Below are 23,457 nucleotides of genomic sequence, written 5' to 3' on the forward strand. Positions count from 1 at the left end.
TATATACATACATAAAATTTAAAATAAAAATAAAATTCCATGTGTTCCTTCCATATTTTTATTAAATATAAAACTTGTAAAAACAGAAGTCACTGATTTCACCTGACTTATTCTATTAGCAAATCACCTATTCTTTCCAACATCAAAGACTTTTTTTTTTTTTTTTTTTTTTAACTACCTTTCATCAGTCCACATCTTTCACAGGCAGGCTAGAGAGCAACTACACAGCAGTATAACACAATTCCTAAACCAGACTTGTTTTATTTACAGCAGTGAGTGGCATACAAGTACGTGTCTGCTTTTCATCAAGGCAACCAAAAATATTTAGAACACAGAGTTATTAGGAACACTTGGCAACCACAAGGCCACAATTAACAGTAATGAAGACTTAAGAGCAGTCAGAGCCTACCACGTCAACGCTCCAAGAAGCTACATGGTTTCAGTAAGATACCTATGTGTAAGCAGACACACGCGAGCATGCCCTGCGTTAACAGCAAATGTAGGAGGCCTGAACAACAGCCAGTGACAGGAGACGGCCATTAAGAGTAAAGACTGCTCTAGCAAACCAATGTCCCAGAGACCCATCTGGGACGGGTGCGTTTGTACCACTCTCCTCAGCCCTGCCAGGGATACTTGCTGTGACAACCTTGTTTGGTGTCTGATGCTCTAGCTGATGTTTGTGTCCAAAAGGCTACCACATTTTTATTTATCTATCTGTAAGCCAGATAATGACGTGACTGAAATCAATGCAACCCAGACACAGACCAGCTGTCTGCCTGCAGTTTGGGTACTATATCCTACATTTTTTTTCTAAAATGCCTACATTGCTATGTAAATGTCATGCAAAATCTGCTAAAATATGCTAAAAACGCTTCAAGATCATCACAGCTCTTTACATACCTATTTTTGTTGTTGCTGTTTTGCTTCAGGGCCTTGATTTCGACTGTGCCGTAGCCCTGTGAGGGTGTGACTGAGGCCGTGGGCAGCAGGGGGCTGTGGGGTACCTGGGCTGCTCACAGCCGCAGTTGGAAACCCCGTGGGAAGCCCCAAAGCTGCAATCAGCCAGAGGAGCCGGTGGCACTGCTGCTCACATGTATTTCTACCTATTCTGGTATTAAAACCAATACCCATCTATCATTTGATATTTGTAATAAAATATTTAGCAGAGAGCCTTAAAACAAGGCTGAATCCTGCTCTGATAACTGCACAGAAACACAAGAAAGTCATAATCAATAACCCCACACCTTGCAGTCTAGAAGACAAGTTATGTCTATGGCAAGTTATATCAACAGAAAGGAGGACACTATCACACCTTTATTCTGACGTTTTTGATCCCTTTTCATGTTAGCAGCAAGAGCCCTGGGGCAAACCAGGGGACTACCTGCAACTGGAGCCCTCAAGATGTATGTTCGAGATGCACATTCTGAACATGCTGCTCCAGTCATAGCGGGACTTGGGGATTATTTTAACTTCTATGTTACTATTGAGTTTATATTTATGTGTATACATATTTCTCTACATAGCATGCATATATATCTGTATCACTCTTGTGCCTCGTGTATGCACATGCATACATGCATACATAGAGAGGAGGAGGAAGCGTGTGAACACAATATGTTTTGGTGGGAAGCCAAGAGGGAGGGAGGTTGAAGGAGATGTGGGTATAGACAGCACATCATGGGACTCCCATTACTGTGCATCCTCCTCTTTTCCTTTCTTTAAGTAACAGTCTCAACGCAATAGTAATGGAGGGTAGGTCCAAGCAGCAGTCACAAACACTTTCAGATTACCAAAAGTAGGGTTTCTGAAGTCTGCAGGGGAACAGCAATTCAGGAAGGGCCCAGCCACACACAAGCTCATTCCTGAACACCTCCACTGGCACAGTGCCAGCGTGAAAAGCAGCCATGGTTTTCTGCTGCCTGGTCATCAAAGCAATTCCTCACTAAAAGCACAGAGGCAGTTTAACGCAGCTTGAGACAACCACCTCGGTGTCTGGACACACATGCAGAATCAGCCAGACACCTCTCTGTGGAGACCACTGCACAAACAAATCTCCCTTAAGTGATGCAAAAAGGAACTACTTGGACACTGCCACCTCCACAGGGAGAGTCCTAGCCCAGAAGGGAACGGCTACTGCTATATCAAGGCGGTCATCTCCCTTGATACCCGCAAAGTAGGTAACTGTGGGCTACTCTTCCAGCAGCAGTAGTAAAGCTAAAAAGTCTGCAAAGTTGAGCGACACACATACATGGGCAATCCTGCAAAGAAAGAAACTGAAGAAATTTTCTTCCTAGAGAAATTCTGTGACCACCATGGATTCAGCCATGTGCAATATATTCTAATATTTTGCAATTTCTTGGGAAAGTGACATCATCAGAAAGATTCAGAAATAGCAGCTTCTTTTATCAAGTCCAGAACATTATAGGTGGACTCCTGAAAAATCAGCAAGATGGAAAAACTGTTAATTCTACTTTTTGGGTAATAAACCATGGACCAGAGAAACTATATGATGTGCCCATTGTGACAAAAAAAAAAATCTGCACTACAATATGGAATTAAATCTGGAATTTTCAAGTTCAAGCCTTAAAAACTGCAATCTCCTTTCTTTCACTCAAATAATACTATGACTACGTCTAACAGGATGAAAAAGATCAAATTGTTACTAACCGATAAATTAATATAATTAAGTGTGGCCCTGTTAAACTCCCATGATTTCTCTTCATGATATATTTTCTATGTTTTAAAATACCTTAAAATATTTTCAAATACTGCTGTTGTTTAAACATTACTTCTGAGAGTCTCTACTTCTAAGAACGTAAGTCAAACTGAGTAACAAAAGACAGGCCATGAAACAAAAGTCCGAAAGGAGAGAAACCTACTATAACCTACTATCTCCAAAATAAAGATGTTTGGCAACATAGTTTTCAACATAAAATATGAGAAATGCTAGTTCATTTAACCTTTATATTGCCAAGAATTTGAATCATATGACAGGCACACATGGCTGATTTTCTCTCAGGAATAGTAAAATCTTTCTTGTTATTGGACAGTATTCGCAAACCTCTGAATTCTGAGAACTGACTGACAATTTTTAAACTTTATCTGGTGGCAGAATATAATACAAAAGTTATTTGCATAAGAAAAATAAATTTAGTATTGTTTATAGAATGCCATTGCTTTTAATTTTGCATATTAAAGTTACTTTCACAACAGACTGTATAGTAAGTGCTAGAAAGAGGCCCTTATTACACCAAAGCAATACAGAAGAGTCACAAGAGAAATTCTAGAGGCAAAATTAATCAATAATATCTTTCATCTGCTCTTGGCCATTGTTGGAGAACAGATGCTGGCCCAGATGTACCTTTGCTGTAACCTAATACAGGTTAAATTTTTAATTTTGCCCTGGTTGCTACTAAGACTTCCCACAGTTGTTTTTCATACTGTATACTATAAGTATACTTTTAGAATACTCAGTATACTCTATTTGAAAGATAGACATCTGCTCATTGCCACTATGGAAAGCCCTAGTGTTCTATTAGAAATTATCTAAAGCGCTAAACCAATGAATAATTTCTCTACTATTAAAGATATTCTCTCAGTTACACTGGTACAACACGTGTATTCACACAGATGTGACATTGGAGCAAACCGGGTCCTAAAACAGCACTGATGACTTTGTAGGTTGTCAGATTAAATCACATCATTAGAAGATCCCACCTCTTTCTTACACCTAAAGACCAGAATTTTGAAAGTATTTATGTATTTACCCATTTTATGCACCTTATTCCCACTCTATCCACATTTAGATTAAGTACTCCAGATGTCTGGGGCACACATATTTTCCAATTTGACCCACATTTCCAAAGAAAAGCATTAATATGCAGTTAGGCAATATTACTGACCAACATCTTACAGAGGAAATGTTATATTGCAACATTGTAGTTTTGGAGTTTTTCTTTTTAAATGAACGGTTTACCAAAGGAAGCTAGTTCATAGTCCTGCACTATCTGAAGTGAATCTTTCCCCAGAAAAAATATTTTTTAGGAAGCCTTATTCTTACTGTTAAGTATTCTAAACAAATTGTTTAGAATGTCTTTTTAATGTAAAAATTGTTTCTGACTATCAAGTACTCTCCACCTACACAGTGCGAGAAGTTACCATCTTCAGGCCTCTTTTTCCTTTACTGACATTTTATCAAATTAACTGCTACTATGTTTCAAAACACAGCGTTCACTTGCTGCTGCCAGAGGAAAGTCAGAGAGACAACTGAAAATCTCCACAAGTCATGTTGTTTGTAATAAATTAATGGAGCAGTATGCAAATTGAGCCTTGAGATGGTTTTTGCCATTATTTCTCAATGGGTATTAAAAATACAATGTGTTGCTGGAAACATAATTACATAGAAGAGGTGTTTCTCTGGTAAAAAATACTTTTAGGTTGCAAAAAAGTTACGTAATCTTTTCTGAAATGTTGGAGAAAAGCATTTCATTACAGAAAATTAAAGAGAAAAAAACCACTTTTAAAATAGGAATTTATGCGTAATTGCAAATTATTCTGAGGTAGCCACAGCAGCAGATAGAAAATGCCACAGCAATAGTTTCTAGTGAAATAATTTCACATTTTACTTAGTACAGTGCTATCTGTATGAATAAATTGTCAATCAATATATTAACCTTTCACAACACTGCAGATGGTTTTTAAAAGTAATTTAGTTATATAACATATGGAACAGAACATAATACTTCTGCTTTGCCATCACAGATATTAATCATTGGTGTAATACAGGCTGATTTAAATGCTTGTCAGAGTACATGATTTGTCAGTGGAAAACTACTTACTTAGGGCATGACAATAAAGTTTTTAGCAAGTGGCCAGTGACAATGCCTAGAAGAGATAAAAGCAAATAACTGGGAATTTAATTGCCCTCATCAGAAGACATCTGCTTTAATCAGTGAGCAATACAATCTCCATGTCATTTTGATCGTCATACTACTAAGAACAGTCCGAAATACTTCCTTCTTTTTAATTTCAGCCCCAGTAGATTGTCAGTACTTCCCAGACACAAAAAGACACAGTAAAGCATGTTTTTAACACTTCAGTGTTGACTTACTGCATCGTGCCTTACATTAACTGTATCTGTAAAGCCACCTAAGGTCTACCCCTAGGCTTGACATGCAGCTGCCTAGCCGCTAAATAGGGCAGATTAATCTGAAATTCTATTGCACTATTCTATAGATCATAGGCCTATTAAAAATTTGCAGTGAGATCCTGCCCAGTACCTCCAGACTGTAAATAGTCTGAAGAACAGTTCAAAAGGATGCCACTCTTGGACTGAGAAATTCAAGCTGACAAACACCAGATATCTGGCAAGCCCAAGTTTTGTCATCTCTAGAGAAATCCGTAAAATACCACCCTCCCTTCCTCCCAGTTGCAAAATGGCTATAGAGATCGGATACTGGGGGAAATACAGCCTAAGTAATTTTTCACTAAAATAAACCAGCTCTTAACTTGAAGCAATGGTATGAATATTTTATTCCTCTTCCTTAATCTATTCTCAAGCACTGTGGTAGCCGGCGTGTCACACCAGATATAACGAGATCAGCAACAATATACATGGTGGGACTGTTACTAGCATTTTGTTAATGTACTGCTCTTCATCTACAAAATGAGTATACAGAAGCTCTGAAAAAGCATCTGACCTGTATTTTTATGGACTCCAGTAAAGCAAGAGAGTACATTCTATTAAAAGAAAAAAACCTGACACTAAACAACTAGGAAAAGCTCAAATAGTAACAGAGGGATCTGCAATAAACTTGCAGAATGCAGTCCTCCTGGTTTTGTAATATGTGGCACTGTTCCCAGTAAGAAAGAATTCAGTACATGCCAATAATAGAGTTTCTTGTTCAAAAGACACTTTCAGAAACGGCCAGCCTGTACCTCTTGAAATACACATGGTTTGCAACAATTCACATTATCAGTAGCAGAGGTTTGGTGGCTGGGGAGCATCAGATTTCCCATCTGCATGAGCAAGCGAGCCAGCAGAGACTGGTATTTCCCAGGGAAAACCACCAGGCTGGGGCTTGCAGCACACACATCCCAGCTCAGCCCAGCGTGAACAGCGCAGCGCCAGGGCCCTGCCCAACCTAGCGGCTATGCCCAGGGCCTTCCCTTCTTCTCAGCTTTTGTATCAGCTGCTATACGCCTCCTGGCCACAGCGATATTTTAGTTTGTGTCTTACAGAAGCCATGGGAATGTGAAATAACGTTAACAGAAAAATTTGTGATGAGATGTTCAGTGGTATGACCGACAGTTTCTACAATTCCAATAGTTTGGTGAGGTCTTGAAACAATACTGCAATCTAACCCTCCCCCCAAAATTCCATCATAATTAATGTGGTATTACCCTAAAGCTTGAATGCATCTACAGTTAAGACCACATTTCTTAAATGAGTATTTTGTATCTTTTTAACAGACACTGTTTAAATTACTTGGTCTTATGACCTGCAGCTAGCAGAATTCATGTCTCTACAGCAAAATGCTGACTTGCTGAGTCCCACTGCAGCAAAGACAAACCTACTCAAGTTCTTGATAATGTATTTTTTCTTGGACCAATACAGGGAAGCTCCAAAATGTCACAATTTACACATTGTTCCAAATAATACAGTTGAACAAAGTGCACAGACAAATTATAAATCATGCTTTTAACTTAATAAATAATTTCACACGTCATAAAAGTAGATGTACTAAATACTTGCTTCTAACTAGCTGCCCAGTGTCAGGAGTTCAGACGTTTTCATATTGGCCAAGCTTACTCCTGAGAAATGGAAAATTCCATTTTATATTTTCAAAGATGTGAAAATACTGTTGGGGAGAAAAAAGCATAAAAACTGTGCCTCCTTACTTGACCTATCTGTTTCCTCTGCATGATTTGAGTTTGCTAGTTTTATTGAGGAAAAAACATTCTATTTTAACTTCAGTAAGACTTCAGACACATTCATTTCTATGAACATTAAAGTCCTTCTTGGGTCTTCAAATCACTGGGAAGAAAAATAACATTTTTCTCATAGAGAAAAATTGGATTTTATTGCTTTATTAAAAGGTGATGTCAGTATTTCTCTCCTCAGCAAAGGAAATTTCCTCAACTCTCCATTTTCTTCTGCCATCTGTTTTGTACTAAGAGCAAACAAAGGGGATTTGTATTTTGTTCCTACTGTCTAAAAACATCTTGATTTATCTCAGGAACAATCAAAAAAGTAGAAGCAAAATCTATGGCGCATCTAGACAATTCTGTTTTCTGGTTTGAAATGAAATTTCTAACTCTGGAATACACAGCAGGTGCAGTATTCCATTGGTCATGATTTTGGGCAGACAAATACAGTTTCACAGATAACTTCAATTTTTCTTCCAGCTCGGAGGTTAAACTTAGAGCTTGGAAAAGGCCAAAGCCTGTACCAAAAAAGCACACTCCGGTACATGCTGTACAATTTTAGCCAGTCCACTTCAGTTTTCATCTGCTAACTGCAGGTAATTTTACTCCAAAGACCACTGCTCAGGCAAAGTTGAATTTTGTTCCAAACAGAAGAAAAATATCTACTGTGAACAAACAAGAAATACAACAGACAACAAAACTTACATTTGATGGTGACCTGAGTTGCATTTGCTCAGTGAATGTTAATTTATTTCTATTCTTAATACATTTGCTCAGTGAATGTTAATTTATTTCTATTCTTAAGTGAAAGCTGTATTTAGCAGTCACTTTTTTAAAAATATGGGTCAACAAACTGCTGCAAAATAATTTCAACGGTTTTCAGGTTAGAGGAGAGTCAGTTAAAATACCAATGTCTCAATCAAATCCCTAATTTGATAAAATAACTTACACAGGGGCAACAAGAGGCAAATTATAACCAAATGTGATCACATTACAAATTAAAAAGAATACTACTACATTCTCAGATATCAGACTGAAAACACTGTAGAATATTTCTGACAATGAACTGTCAACAAGTAAAGCTAAAACAGAACAATTATTCAAATGAAAGTCAGAAGTCATCCATGTATTTTACTCTCATAGGTAGCTGCCACTGTATGTTGATGTTTATTCAGCACAAAATTATTTAACAGTAGAATAACTTAGCAGATGAACTGCAAACACCTTCAGTGAGTCTCTGACCAAGTAAGATGTCACCATGACAAGTAGAACTACCACCATGAACCATGGAAGCAGAAAGTATGCTTTCTTCTTGAAGTATGTTCACACTTGTGATGACAAAGAGGACAAACGTACAGTTTTTTCAACTGAGCAGTGGGTAATACACATTTAGGAGCTCAGAGTTGAAAATTACCTGGAAAAGCTAACACCCATTCATTAAAAAAGTACTTAAAGCCATTAAGATAAATCACTTCAATACTTACCAAAACTAAATTATATCTAAATTATGAATCATGTGAACAGTTTTCTTTGTTTTTCCTATCAGGCAGATCCGTATAGACCTGAGTGTTTTCTCCTTTATCCTTTCAACAACAAAATACCTTAAATCCACTGTCAAGTACGATCTGCTACATCATTGTAGTACGTGGTCCTGTAATTTATTTTGCTTCTCCACATCACTCTAAACAATTTTTGCTTATCATAATAACAATGACAACCAAAGAACAAAACCTCCACATACTGTACCTGCAAAGCACAGTTCATCATTCGCACAATGTAGTCAAACTGCTGATGGTCCAGTATTGCTCGATTCTGTTTAACATGCAGGCCTAGTTCCTGTGTCAGGCAGTGCCGAGCTGCCTTTCCTTTTAGGGCTCTCAGAGCTGCAGGCAGTGTCTGGAGACAAGAAAATCTAACTTTATGAAAACGAAATTAAATGGCATTATTCATACTGAATATCATTCATTCTTTATTAAGACACTGCAAGTGACAGTATAGTAAATAATACCTTTGGAAATGACTCACTAGCTCGAATATCAAACTTGGCCATAATGGTTGGTTTAGCTCAAGTCATGAAGTATTAAATTTTTCCCGTTTTTTTTCAAATGCATTAAACAGCATTTCTCACCTACATCTGTAAATAGAAATGATTGAGTATGGACAGGCATTGAACGGATATGAAATCAGAAATGGATTATTGTGCAAGAAAGCAAGTGCTCTATTCTGTACCAGCCAGGCCACATCTCGAGTTAGCATATCAAGGCCAACCAGCATGTTTTTTGATAAGCAGTGAATGACAAATGGCTTTAGAAGAGGCATACCTCCCATAGCAATGAAGCCGCAAGGCTGTTACGCAGTTTACCCTAAAACAGTGCCAATATAATATTTATGCCAATGCTTTAGAGATGCAGCAAGTGCTACATCAATGATTATCAACTGTGGCCCTTTAGACTAGATTTAATGGGTGGTAACAGATAAATAAGAAAAGGCAGCCTATTGTCTAAGGATAAATTTATCATGCAGGGGGACAAAACACTACTGAAATTTTCCAAATGCCTGTAAGTTGAAAGAGGTTAAAAACTACTGTGTTACACATGCATCAAAACTCTAAAAAGAGCTACACATTTTATTAGGACTTTTCCTATATGCATTTCCATAACATAACTTTTAAATCAAGAAATGCTCATTTTCTATCTTGAGCTGCACAGTCTCAGAGATATAAAGGTGATGCTTTTCTGAGAAATCAAAAAATTTCTTAAAATAATTTTACAGTCATTTGCATATGTAGAATTAGATTTGGGAGTAAGTTTGGGTAATTGTTCTAGAATCAATAATTGAAAACTCTTAAGGATAGAATGTACAAAACCTGGCAACTTCTTAATGTGAAAAAATAAAAATGTCAAAGATGACAACTCACTAGTACATTTTAGTGAAGACAGACATGCCAGATATTTACATTCATCTCTGAGTTCTATCAAATTATTCATTTTTAAAACCAGCAAAATTTACTGTGCTGAAAATTTCAAAAGAGCATTGGTTGACAAACACTGAAATGTCTATGTATGCCTTTTGTTTACACTCCTCCAAATCAATACTGCTAATCAATTGCTTACTTCATTTATTTAAATGGTTAAAATAATCATTAGTATTTGAAATTACTTCAAAACTTACTTTGTGACAGGTCAGTCTCCATTGGCTCATTAATAGAACAGAGTCTTATTTGGGAGAGTTAAAATTTCATTTTATTACCTTTTCAGTCTCCAAAAATTTGTTTTCAAAAATGAACGAGATGCAGTTTCTAACAACTTCCAGCCTTTGTGCACTGTTGAAAACTGTGCTTCCTTTTTCCATTATGGAAACTAACAAAGAAAAAGATGAATATACATCTGTGAAATGTCTTCTGCAAGAGTCACAAAGAATACCAGAAAGTTAATTAAAAAAAAAAAAAAATTAAAAAATTAATGTGCCCTCCATTTTGTTCTGTTAAGCAAATAGCATTAGTAGGCATATACAGATGGGAACGTAAGACCCTCAATCTTTGATTTTCCTATACTATCTGAAGAAGAGAGTGGTCTGCATTTTAACTAGAGCAGTTGATTCTCTTTAGTACTTGTTCTGTTTGTCTTATACAGGCACAAAAAGATTCCAACCTCTAACATACTAATGAAATACATAAATAAATACAAATTAATAAAAAATATATATGTGTGTGTGTGTGTGTTCTGCAGTGAACTATGTAGCCTTGCATATTGTGTACCAGTAGACAACTATTTTTCCTTAAAGAATTCATTGGCCATGCCAAGAATTCTGTGACACGGAATAAACCTGACAAACCTGTTCTCTTATCTACATTCCAATTTGCTGAGATCTAAAGATTATTTTCTTAATACAGTGTTCCGCTCTGAATTTTCAAGAAAATTCAGAATGGAAGAACTAACATTCTCTTTTTCTCTTTATTATCAAGTAAATAGAATATAAATGCAGAATATGCCCTTCTTGTAGATAATCATGAGCTCCTAATATCCAAGGATTTTGACACACAGGACAGCAGGGAGTACCAGTGTGAAAGCTGTTCCTTGGAAAAAAAAAATAAAGCTTTGACATAAAAATTGACTTATTAAGAAAGAAAACCTTCTCTTGCATCTAGCCTTTTAAAGAAAGACAACAGAACACAAGCACATACTCTTTACATTCTCTACAAGTAACAGATGCAATGATATAGTCAACAGCAAAGGCAGGTGAATAGAGTTTATCTTCTTACATAAACCCAAACAGAAACAGGCCTGGAAGGGGCCTCAAGAGGCCATGTAGTTCATCCTGCTGTCCCGAGGATCAACTGTATTTATGTTATTTCTCATGTTTGTCTAATATGTTCCCAAAGTTCTATGATAACAGAGACTCCATGGCTTCACAAGAAATCCACTCAACTGCCTCACAATCCTCATTTTACCAAGTTTTTCCTAACAAATAACTCTATTTTTGTGCTGCAATTAAACCCATTATTTCTTATCACTACAGATTATTCCCTTTCTTTTTTTTACAGCCTCTCATGTAATTGAAGACTGCTATTATGCATTCCCTCAGTCTTCTCTTTTTCAGTCTAAACAACTCTCCATCTTTCCTTGTAGGTCACATTCTCCAGATCGCTGGTCATTCTTGTTGCTTTCTTCTGGACTCCCTCCAACAGAATCAAAAACGGAGACAGTCTTCCAGTGTCCAAAAATGGATACAAACAGTCCAGCCAAGGTCTTACTGAGTACAACGAAAGGATTTCTCCATGGGGTTCACTGACTGTACTCCTGTTTATACATCCTACTAAGATGTTTGTCTTTTTTGCAATAGCTTGATATAGTTGGGTCATGTTTGCCCTACGATCATTATAATCCCCAAACTAATTTCTGAAGAGCTGTTGCATAGTCAGCTGATCATGCCTATGCAAGTGCAATACCTTATTTGAAGAAAAACAGTAGAGAAGGACAAAATTCAGAGACTACATCTCTAATTTTTCAAGACTGATTTGAATTCTAATCCCATCCTTAAAAAGTTTTGCAAATTCTGCCAGCTTCGTGTGTCCTGCAAGTTTACTAAACATACTTGTTTACACCATCATTCGCATTGATGAATATGACTATGACTAATAGAATTTTTCTGGCATTAAAATGAAATTGACAGGCCCAGAATGTCTACATCTGTTCCTTATATTTAAATATAGGTGTATTTATTTTGAGACAGATGCTATGTTTGTTCCTTGCCTTTTTCCAGTAATTTACATGTCTTGCACTACTGTCAAAGGAAAAACCCTAACAGTTCAAAGCTTGGGTCAGCCAGTCCTAAAAGTAACCTACAGTGATATTCATCAGACCTAGATGAGTAGGCGATATCGAATTTAATAGTTCAATCTAACTTAGATCAAATCCTTTTTTTGTTGTTAGTAATTATGCCACTCACACTCTTGATGTTTGACTTCTTAGAGAAGGCTGGTGCAAAAGGGCTTTTAAACCTGCAAAGGCAAACAGGCAAGCCTATGTACTAAAGTTTACTACGATCGCTGAAAATACTGTATTAACATGACATTGAGGCAACACATTGCAGCCATGCTAATTATATATTCAACTCATGAGACAGGATGACAAATAGGTAAGTTGGGGAACAAGTACACATACCAACAGGGGGACCCGCTGGAACGACACACTTCTTATCCCCCCGGGTGGTGGGGGGGGCACCCTGACTCCTTGCGAGGCCTTCCTGGAGGAGCTCCTGCACCCGGCACTCATTGATCCGGGGAAAGGGGAGGATATGAACCCGCAAGTGGGAGCCCTCCGTGGGCCGTGGCACTTTCTGGAATGCTATGTGGGGATTGGGATTCTCCTGCAGGTCAGAAGCAAAAGGTTATACACAAATGCGTTATGTAGTGTTACCATCTGTCTCATCCAATTTTATTGCTGTTCTGTGTATCTGTCATACCGGAAGGGTTAAAAAGCCCAATATCTAATGCAGCCAACTAATATCATGTTTCATATTCATATCACCCTTGATTCATTATCTGATACCTCCAACTTTGTTAAGGGCTTCTATAAAATTATTTCTGTCACTATGCAAAATTCAAAAAGAAAGAGAGCATAAGAAAATCACTGCTTAACTTAGGTTGATTTTATGCGGTTTAATGAATATTTAGGACTTAAATAGAAATTAGTTTGACAATCAACCTCTTTATTAGAGAAAGGGTTGAGGAATATTAAAGCATACAATCTCTTCACCAAGCACTGAGAAATATTCTCATTTTGGTCAAGACTACGAAGTGAAAATTCATTTTTGTACCATGTTGTATCAAACTACAGCCATCCCTCATTAGGGACCAATTTTTTATCTTCTGTATGTCCCATAAAAATATGTCACACAGCTCACTGTTTGCACTAAAAAAAAAATGAATAAAGTTAGTATAGGTGATCAAAGAGAGTAAATGATGGGCTTAAACTACAAGGAAAGTAAAAAGAAGCTGTCACATCAGATTTTGGGGTGTTCTCAAAGGATAGAAAAGAATTCTATTGTTGCAAAACTATCAGAAATTCCACTGTGAAAATAAATGCTCGCCTACATGATTTTTCACTCACTCTTTTATGGTCTTTTTTTTCTTTTTCTTTAAAAGAAAATGTAATAAGCAGCCCCAAAGAAAGCTTTTATCTTGTTTTTGGGTTTTCTTGCAGAGGTCTTGAGAATTAAAAAAAATGTAAAAAAATCAGTTTCACATTGCAGAACACTGACTTTTTTGTTTTACCAAAATAACTGCTGCATCTGCTACTATGTAATTATATTTGTCTTGATTTTGACATTATCATGCAACACTGCAATACTGAAGACATTAGCAAAATGCACTCTGTAACATACAACAGAGATGTGACTGTACATGGGACACTTGAAGACTTGCTCTATGTAGGCAAGCTCTGTTGGCATTTGCCAACACCACATGCAGTATCAGTGCAATATGTGTTCCTATATGTGGACATGCATCTTCTGCCTCTGGTGTTCAGCAACTGGAAAGACCATGTACATCACAAAGTTTCACTCAACTGCTTCCACATTGATTTTAGCTTGTTTAAAACATGCTTTCCAGAAAGATATCCTGAAGAGAGCAAGATATGAAAATTCACCATTTCTTTTACTTTTTTTCCTCAAATGGTTGATCATCTTTCTCTTTTTTTTTTTTTTTTCTTTCTCCCCCCTTCTGATTTTAGGTTGTATCTTTTCCAAAATATAGCCGAGATCTACATGTTCCACAAGGATTCTACCACCATTCACAGGATCACATCTCATGTCTTGAGCAGTGTAACAACCAATCAAACAAAACAGGATATTTTCATCTCTTCATTCATATACCAGTGGTTATCATTAATCATGTTTGAATTTACTGTTATCCAAGTTGACTCTATGCTATTACTTATTACTGGCTACGTACCACTGCCAAAGAATGCTACTCAATCCATTAGGTTTCTGTTGTACAAGCACAACTAGCTTGCAATAAAACTTGTAAACAGGAGCTAGCTTGATACTTTCGTTTATGGGAGCAAAAGGCAACAAAGAGATCAAATGCATCAACTTGAGAAATAGCAGTCAAAACAAACCAGCTACTTAGCCATACAAATTCTCTGCAGAGGAAAGTTTAATGAATCAAGCAAAAAATCTAGCTAGGGGTATGAGAGCAACAGATGCCAGAAGAAGTAAGGCAGGGAAAGGGAACACAATCTCAGCAAGGGCTAACAGATGACATATAACAGAAAAAGCCAGAAAGGGAGAATAACTATTCTACGTTCCATTTCATGGAAAAGAAAGATCCAGAGGAAAGATACAGAAAGAGTTACTTTAATCTTGGCCATCATAAACCTCATCTCAGCTGTATACGCTACTAGGAATGTAGGTCTAATGTCTTCAACTACTGAAGCAGTGTATGCCAAAAACTTGTCTAGATTTTGCACTTGTACAAGCTAGACTAATACAAACATTATCTCTCCCTAACAAACCTTGTTTCTCATATGTATCTAGACTGTGACAGCTACAACATGATGACTATTTAAACTGTGGAACAAGATGTCAAAATATGTCATGCACTGAGTTTAAAATCAGGCAGCTCTATGCATAACTTATAGAAGAAATGTTACTTATCACAGTGCTTTATTCAAAGAGCTGTATGCATAACTACTAAAAATCTGACTTTTAAATACACTAAGTCATTGATTTAGCAGTAGGGAAGTAGCAGGTCAATCACAATGGTATAAATAAATCTCATCATCATAAAAGACTAAAATGAATTAGTTTTGACACTAATTTTAAGAAATAATGTAAGTGAAAAGTTGCACATATTCACTTATGCTTTATAGGTTCTTTCATTATAAAAAGGATCTATATCCGCTAGAAAACAAATACAAATGTTCGCCATCTCCTTTGGAATAATTTAGTATCATAATACTGATGCGATGGGATGGTTGGAGGCCATCTTGGGCATGGCAATCGCGAAATGATAGTTTTTGACTCTTGAAGGAGTAAGGAGGGGGGTCAGTAGAACTGCCACCTTGGACTTGCAGAGGGCAGACTTTGGCCTGTTTAGGAGCCTGGTTGACAGAGTCCCTTGGGAGGCAGTCCTGAAGGGCAAAGGAGGCCAGGAAGGCTGGACATTCTTCAAGAAGGAAATCTTAAAAGTGCAGGAGCAGGCCGTCCCCATGTGCTGAAAGACACGCTGGCAGGGAAGACAACTGGCCTAGTTGAACAGAGAGCTTTGGCTGGAACTCAGGAAAAAAAAGAGAGTTTATGATCTTTGGAAGAAGGGGCAGGAAGCTCAGGAGGACTACAAGGCTGTCGTGATGTTATGCAGGGAGAAAATTAGAAGGGCCAAAGCCCAACTAGAACTTAATCTGGCTACTGCCATAAAAGACAATAAAAAATGTTTCTATAAATACATTAGCAACAAAAGGAGGGCTAAGGAGAATCTCCATCCTTTACTGGATGCAGGGGGAAACATAGTGACAAAGGACAAGGGAAAGGCTGAGGTACTTAATGCCTTCTTTGCCTCAGAAGGCTGAAAGGAGGATCCGGGGAACTACAGGCCTGTCAGCCTGACCTCAGTGCCAGGGAAGGTTATGGAGCAGATCATCCTGAGCGCCATCATGCGGCATGTACAGGACAACCAGGGGATCAGGCCCAGTCAGCATGGGTTCATGAAAGGCAGATCCTGCTTGACTAACCTCATCTCCTTCTATGACAATGTGACATGTTTAGTGGATGAAGGAAAGGGTGTGGATGTTGTCCACCTGGACTTTAGTAAAGCCTTTGACACTGTTTCCCACAACATTCTCCTGGAGAAACTGGCTACTCATGGCTTGGATGAGGGTACTCTTTGCTGGGTAAAAAACTGGCTGGAGGGACAGGCCCAAAGGGTTGTGGTGAATGGAGTTAAATCCAGTTGGCGGCCAGTCACAAGTGGTGTTCCCCAGGGCTCAGTACTGAGGCCAGTTCTGTTTAATATCTTTATCAATGATCTGTACGAGGGGATCGAGTGCACCCTCAGTAAGTTTACAGATGACATGAAGTTCACCAGTGATGTTGATCTGCTGGCGGGTAGGAAGGCTCTACAGAGGGGTCTGCACAGGCTGGATTGATGGGCTGAGGCCAACTGTATGAGGTTCAACAACACTAAGTACCGGGTCCTGCACTTGGGTCACAACAACCCCATGCAACGCTACAGGCTTGGGAAAGAGTGGCTGGAGAGCTGCCTGGCAGAAAAGGACCTGGGGGCGTTGGTCAACAGCCGTCTGAATATGAGCCGACAACGTGCTCAGGCGGCCAAGAAGGCCAATAGCATCCTGGCTTGTGTCAGAAATAGTGTGGCCAGCAGGACTAGGGAAGCGATCATCCCCCTGTACTCAGCACTGCTGAGGCCACACCTCAAATACTGTGGTCAGTTTTGGGCTCCTCACTACAAGAAGGACATTGAGGGGCTGGAGTGTGTCCAAAGAAAAGCAACGAAGCTGGTGAAGGGTCTAGAGCACAAGTCTTATGAGGAGGGGCTCAGGGAACTGGGGTTGTTTAGCCTGGAGAAGAGGAGGCTGAGGGGAGACCTTATCGCTCTCTACAACTACCTGAAAGTAGGGTGTAGTGAGGTGGGTGTTGGTCTCTTTTCCCAAACAGCAAGTGATAGGATGAGAGGAAATGGCCTCAAGTTGTGCCAGGAGAGGTTTAGACTGGATATGAGGAAAAAATTCTTCACTGAAAAGGTTATCGAGCACTGGACCAGGCTGCCCAGGGAAGTGGTTGAGTCCCCATCCCTGGAGGTATCTAACAGACGTGTAGATGTGGCACTCAGGGACATGGTTTAGTGGTGGACTTGGCAGTGCTAGGTTAATGGTTGGACTCGATAATCTTAAAGGTCTTTTCCAACCTAAACAATTCTATGATTCTGTGATAATAACAATTATATTGTTTGTAGCAATTTCCCATATTTATGGGATAGTAGCACAATAATCATATACTTATATAACATGACAGCCCTAGCTCTTGAGGAAATAAAAACTTTTAAAAGATAGATTGATTTTAAAGACACTTTAGTGCAATACTCCTCATTTTTTCTGCTGTATCTTCCCCAAATTTGAATTCACTCATCTCTGCCATCTGATCAAAAAGAACCAAACTTGTTTACTTTAATTTTGCCCATTTGACTTTCTAATGAAACTAACAGTTCTGAATGTCACAGAACTGTCAACTAATATACCTTCTGACAGCGTTAACCTGAAAGAAAGACCTCAATTTGGAAAATGCATGTTGCTATATACAGCAACACTATTAAATTAGTAGTAGAGAATTGAATATTTATTCAGAAGTTTTTGTATCTGGTAACTTAATTTTAGCTTGTAATAGAAGATGATTCCATCAGTACTTATCATTAAGAGACTGCTACAGGATGAGGGGGTATACCATGGAAAAAATAATATTTTATTACTGATGAAATCTCATGGATGAAATAAATCTATGTAATAATTATTCTGATGCCTGATGTTTCTCTTCATTTTCCAAAACCTACATTCTCTTACCCTAAGTCTGAGAGTCAGTGTAAAGATATCAGTGTTAAGATACTTCAGTAAGTATGCTACGTCACATATGGACAAGAGACATTTCATACACATTTTTAAATGTGAAATGGTTTTAGTCCACAAAAGATGTATTTGCTCTCTCTTCTAATGTCTAATATCAACAAGGTAGATTAAAACGTGTATCAGTTCTTTCCTTCAAAAAAATTAGAACAGTCATTTGGCAATTTCAGAGGAAAAGAGACAAAGCGAGTGAGTGAATGAGTGTGTCTGAAGAAAGACACACAAATTCTGCAATGAAGGGCAACATTAAAGCCAGACTAACCTCTCTTCACACACCTTACTATTCACACATTCCAGTTACTTGAAATACATAGATGTATTTTTCCATCCAAAATTTACTGACACAAAAGATTGCTGAATGCACTGGTTGTAAAGTTTTGAATTTCCTATGGAAAAGATACTAATTTTACCCTGAAAAACAATTGCATTGACACTGACAAAATGCTTAAAGGCAATTCATTTTGGTAAAAAAAAAAGACACACACAACCCAAATCTGCCCCCCAAACACCCTGGAACTTAGAAATACTTAGTAATTCTTGTGGTTTTTTTATGGAAGTGTAGATGTAAATCATAGTTTTGTGGAAATGGAATATAGAAAAGAAAGGGCGATAAAGGTGTTAACTGACTGCTTAGTAGATGGTGCTCTGTGGAGTCTGAACAACAACAGGAAGTATGAGGGGGACAGAGATAAGCTGATGCCAAAAAGAAAAAAAAAAAAAAAAAGAAATAAACAACAACAAAAAACCCCACAGCTAATGGAATGGTAAGCGATTTTACAAAAGCACCATGTAACATAAAGGCATGATAGGAAGGCAAGAATGAAACTGGAAATGGTATTCTAGGAAACCTAAAGAGTCCAAGAAACAGGCTGTAAGAAATGAAACAGTGCTTGCTGAGCACACAAACCATGGGAACTGGGTTGCACAGCAGGAAAGATCTGCTGAAAGCATACATTACGCCAAATTGGATGTACAGTTTTCATATGGAAAAGTATTGAGAGGCAAGAAAAGAGATGTATTTGGCACGGACAGGTTGCAGCAGAGAAAATAACAGTTTATATACATTTTGTGAATACACACTAAGAAAATTGAATGCGCCAAGTAGCAGTAGCTATATGTAAATCAATATTAGCAATAATAAATCAATATTACTATATTGAACTTCCTTCACATGTACAAAATTGGTGACATTTAAAGTTCCAAAGTCTTTTGTTGTAATGCAGATGACTATCACAAGCAGTCATTTCCATTTTCACATACGGGATCAATCTCAGAAATAAGAATCTTCAATGTTATTATCTCAACTCTAAAAGTGCAGCAGGTATAGTAAACTTACATTTTTGAAGAGCTGTTCTGCAAGTTCTCTAACATGTTTTATCATTTTTGGTGGATTACCCTCCTCAGCTTTAATTCTTTCGACTTCAAAGGCTACCAACTTTAAAACAAACAAACAAAACGAATAAAATGTTGATAATTCAACCAAAAATAATTTCTTTCCTATTTAAGTTATGAAATGTTAATCTTAAATTGAAACTGAGCGAAGAAAACTGAACACTGAAAAATGTGCAATGTCATCTTGCTCTGGAACATGGGACATTTTCATCTTCTTATAGAGCTTCTGTTACCAGATTTTATAGTCCTACCTAACACAGAAAGTCCTATGTACCTAAAACATTCCTTTAACATTTCTAATACTACAATCCATATTTCTCATATATACTACTACTAGGCAGAATTAATACCAATCTCTGTTTGTACTCTACATTCAAATAAAAGCCAGCAGAGTAAAAATATGGTATTACTTTTTAAAAGAAAAAATATTTGTCCCAGTTTATATTGTTGGGTATGAATTTAATTTAATATTTCTCTATTATTTTTTCAATGTTTCTAAGAATATAATTAAATTACTCAAAATAATTCTGTACTAGCACATGTGATGCATTACGAAGTTCCAAACCTGACAACAGAAACAGCATTACCATGATTTATACAACTGTTTAACTTCATACACATGAGCAGGGCATAATTTTACTGAAGTAAGCTAGAAATGTATGTTTAGTAGAAAATGAGAACTGAGAAGTTTAGTATAAACTTCACACAATAAACAGTGAGGATTCAGAAGCATTTCAATAGTTTTTCACATGCTGAAATATCATAGGTACATTCTAATTTCCTTGGGAATATAGAAACAGTTTTCACCTCATCAAAAAGATCACAGGCTCTGAAAGGAGGACCCCTCTCTGACACAAAACCAGCAAATGCCATTCCATTGAGAACTTTGGTTAGAAAGTCATTCTCAATTAAGCCTCGCTGCCCCAAGAAGGCTGCCTGCAATAAAGATAGAAAAAAATGCATGTATTCTATAAGTACCAAAACTACAACCTACCAGTCATCTACTAGCAGTTAAACATTTTCACCACCTGATAGTAATATGTGGTACTTTCTAATTAAATCTTTTATATTACCTAGTATCTTTTTATACCTAAATTCAGGAGTGATGTAACAGGAAGTTTGATGCACACATATTATAAATCTCACAGGCAATAACAGAAAACTAGTACTTTCAAGTACTGTCTTTTAATTACATACATATGTTTTAAAAAGTCCTTAATGATTCCTCAAATGTTTCTTTGTATTAAATTTTAATGTTAACTTTGTTTCACATTTCATCACTGTCCCTGCAATTAGCCCCACTAAAATGCACTGATATAGTGCTATGTCAAAATGTAATTATCTTATTTTTTTTAAACTTTAACACTTGTTCAAAAGGCAAGCTTGTGGGAGTAACATGACACAAACAAATACTAATTAAATATACATAACTGCTTCTCTTTTACCTTATGAAAATGAATTACTGGTTCAGCATGAATTCTGATCAGCTGAAGACATGACCGGTATCCTTGGAAAAGTTGTGCAAATAGCCTAAGGAAGATTGCTCGCACTTCTTTATCCTGTAAGCAGTAATTGAATATGCTGTCAAAACATTTTCTTATTCTAAACTTTTCCACACTTTGTATAAAGCTATCTGAGAAATACCTACTAATTCATCAGACAATGCAGCAGTGTAGCATATGGAGACACTTGCACGCATATGAAGTTATCTTATATGAGGCTTACAGTTTCACTGACCTGTCCTCAGATGGCAATGACAGACTTAGCACATATTCACCCCTTTACTCCTACTGCTCTTTTCTGTGCCTGCACAACAGCCTCTGGGCAATGCAAGTGTAACTGTCGGGGTGGTCATGTGGTGAACCACATGAAGGAACTGCCATGAGAGAAAACTGATGCTAAATAAAGGAAAGAGGGTATTTTATCCTGGATTTATTCCCTAAAATACATGTGGCTCTGCAGCACTACACAAGCAGTACCATTGGAGTGGGCAGGGGCGGCAGGGAACCAGAGGAGCCTAAGCTGGCATTGCTGCTGCTGGGGGAATGTCCCGGTTTCGGCTGGGATAGAGTTAATTATCTTCCTAGTATAGTGCTGTGGTTTGGATTTAGTGTGAGAATAATGTTGATAGCACACTGATGTTTTAGTTGTTGCTAAGTAGTGCTTATACTGGTCAAGGACTTCTCAGCTTCCCCTGCTCTGCCAGGTGCACAAGAGGCCAGGAGGGAGCACAGCCAGGACAGCTGACCCAGACTGGCCAAAGGGCTGTTCCATACCATATGACGTTACGCTCAGTATATAAACTGGGGGGAGTTGGCCGGGGAGCAGTGATCGTGATCCGCCGTGCCTCTGCCAGCTGAGGAGACTGCTCTAAGTTTGCTCAGCTATTTGTCTAGGAGTCTTCCAACTCATGTCTTCACTTGTCAATCTACTGCAGCCAAAATAAGCCAGGGTTAGTTTAAAAAGTTTAAAAAGTATATCTTTAAAGTCCTGGTTTATTTTCATTTAAAAGAGTAAGCGAGTGCTTACGTAAACATCTACGGGTTAACGGAAATGATATGAACAGTTGGGGGCAGACTTGGGGCAGTGACATCTTCAGCTGGCCCAGATGCAACTGAAGACTGGGATCAAATCCTGTGCCCCCCACGTTATTTTATCTTAGCTCAGGTACCTACTCAGACTGCTGCCACATCTAAAACATGAGGTATAAAAAATGTTTTATGACCTCAGGTTTTATGGTGTCTCAAAGGACTTTTAAAACAAACTGTAACTTTAAAAGTTACAAGCAGCAAAGAATATTAGATTAACAAATCAAGTAAACAGCTGATCAGCTAATCAACAAGCAAAATACAACCTAAACAAGTTAAAGCATGTAATGATTTTTTAAAAAATAAGTTTAGCTATATATAAAATTCTATAAAGCTGTCCTATTAGAATATTTTTCTAGATGTCTGTTTATCCTCTGGAACATGATCGGTTTTATTCTATTTTTAACTTAGTTTTTTAAGGGCTCACTTTACTAAGAGATACTCTCATTTTCTTTGTGTCCAGGCTGCTCTCTAGGATTTTAACAGGTACATTTGTACTCTGACTTTTTGGACTACATGAAAACATAGTCATTACTTTCAGATTTAAGAAAATTCTTATTTTGATACAAAATTACATTAATTCATAACTTCACTATTCAAAGTGAGATCTTAGCTGAATTTTGCCATTAGTTTAAATGAAATCTGGATGACATTTTCTGCCTTCAGCAATGAAAAAAATGAATCTTAAAGCAAGAAATAAGAACAACAAATATATTGTACCACTTCAGAGTTTTACATTTTTTAATGTACCTACACCTTTTGGATTTTAGTTTGGACTACCAACTCATGTTCAATTCTAGACACTCCTACAAGCTAAAAACATCAGCTTTACAAAGTTGTTAAGTTATCATGGCTTCAAAACTACTTTTAATCTAAATTAACTAGGTTTTAGTACAAAACTTTCTACAGACTTTTTTAGTATAGACAATTACATATTGTTTCATTCAGGTTGAGGTTCATTAAAGCCAAATCCAATGTTAAAAAACATACAACTCCTTTCCCTATATGTCCAAGCATGCAATGCATAATAACAATCATTATTATTGTAAAACCAGTAACTTATGTTTGTTGACACAGCTACCACTTCTATCTTTACTCATATTTACTCTAAAATCTAGATCCTGAATAACATTTTTAATGTTTCTGAACTTTTTTTTTCCTTGGGGGTGGGGTGAGGTGTCTATAAGACAACTTAATTTTAAAATTTACACACACACAATAATAGACCAGTTTGCCCACTCATGTACAATTCTGCAGCTTTACTGGTCTACAAAACAGAGAAGGCAACTTAATAGACAGCAATATTAAAAGAAAATAAGGTGCTTCCATATTAATAAAAGTATGTTTATAAAAACTTCTAACCCATTAGAATGCTATTAGTGGGCAGGATGCATTTCTTTGCTCCACCAATAATA

General features: G+C 37.3%; 1 protein-coding gene across 5 annotated transcripts in view; it reads right to left on the bottom strand.

Moving 5' to 3' along the window:
- SBF2 (SET binding factor 2) overlaps nucleotides 1-23,457 on the bottom strand; it is a 326,647-nt gene that overhangs the window by 97,163 nt on the left and 206,027 nt on the right. For all 5 annotated transcript variants that reach the window (XM_082317789.1, XM_082317787.1, XM_082317788.1 and 2 more), the window contains 6 exons: nucleotides 20,900-21,013; nucleotides 20,262-20,390; nucleotides 19,399-19,497; nucleotides 12,591-12,795; nucleotides 10,177-10,286; nucleotides 8,674-8,823 (listed from right to left, as the gene is read on the bottom strand). In XM_082317789.1, the coding sequence (XP_082173915.1) occupies nucleotides 8,674-8,823; nucleotides 10,177-10,286; nucleotides 12,591-12,795; nucleotides 19,399-19,497; nucleotides 20,262-20,390; nucleotides 20,900-21,013 (807 nt within the window). The remainder of the gene's footprint in view (nucleotides 1-8,673; nucleotides 8,824-10,176; nucleotides 10,287-12,590; nucleotides 12,796-19,398; nucleotides 19,498-20,261; nucleotides 20,391-20,899; nucleotides 21,014-23,457) is intronic.

This window comes from Platalea leucorodia (assembly GCF_965183815.1).
Source record: "Platalea leucorodia genome assembly, chromosome: 7".
NCBI classification, from domain to species: domain Eukaryota; kingdom Metazoa; phylum Chordata; class Aves; order Pelecaniformes; family Threskiornithidae; genus Platalea; species Platalea leucorodia.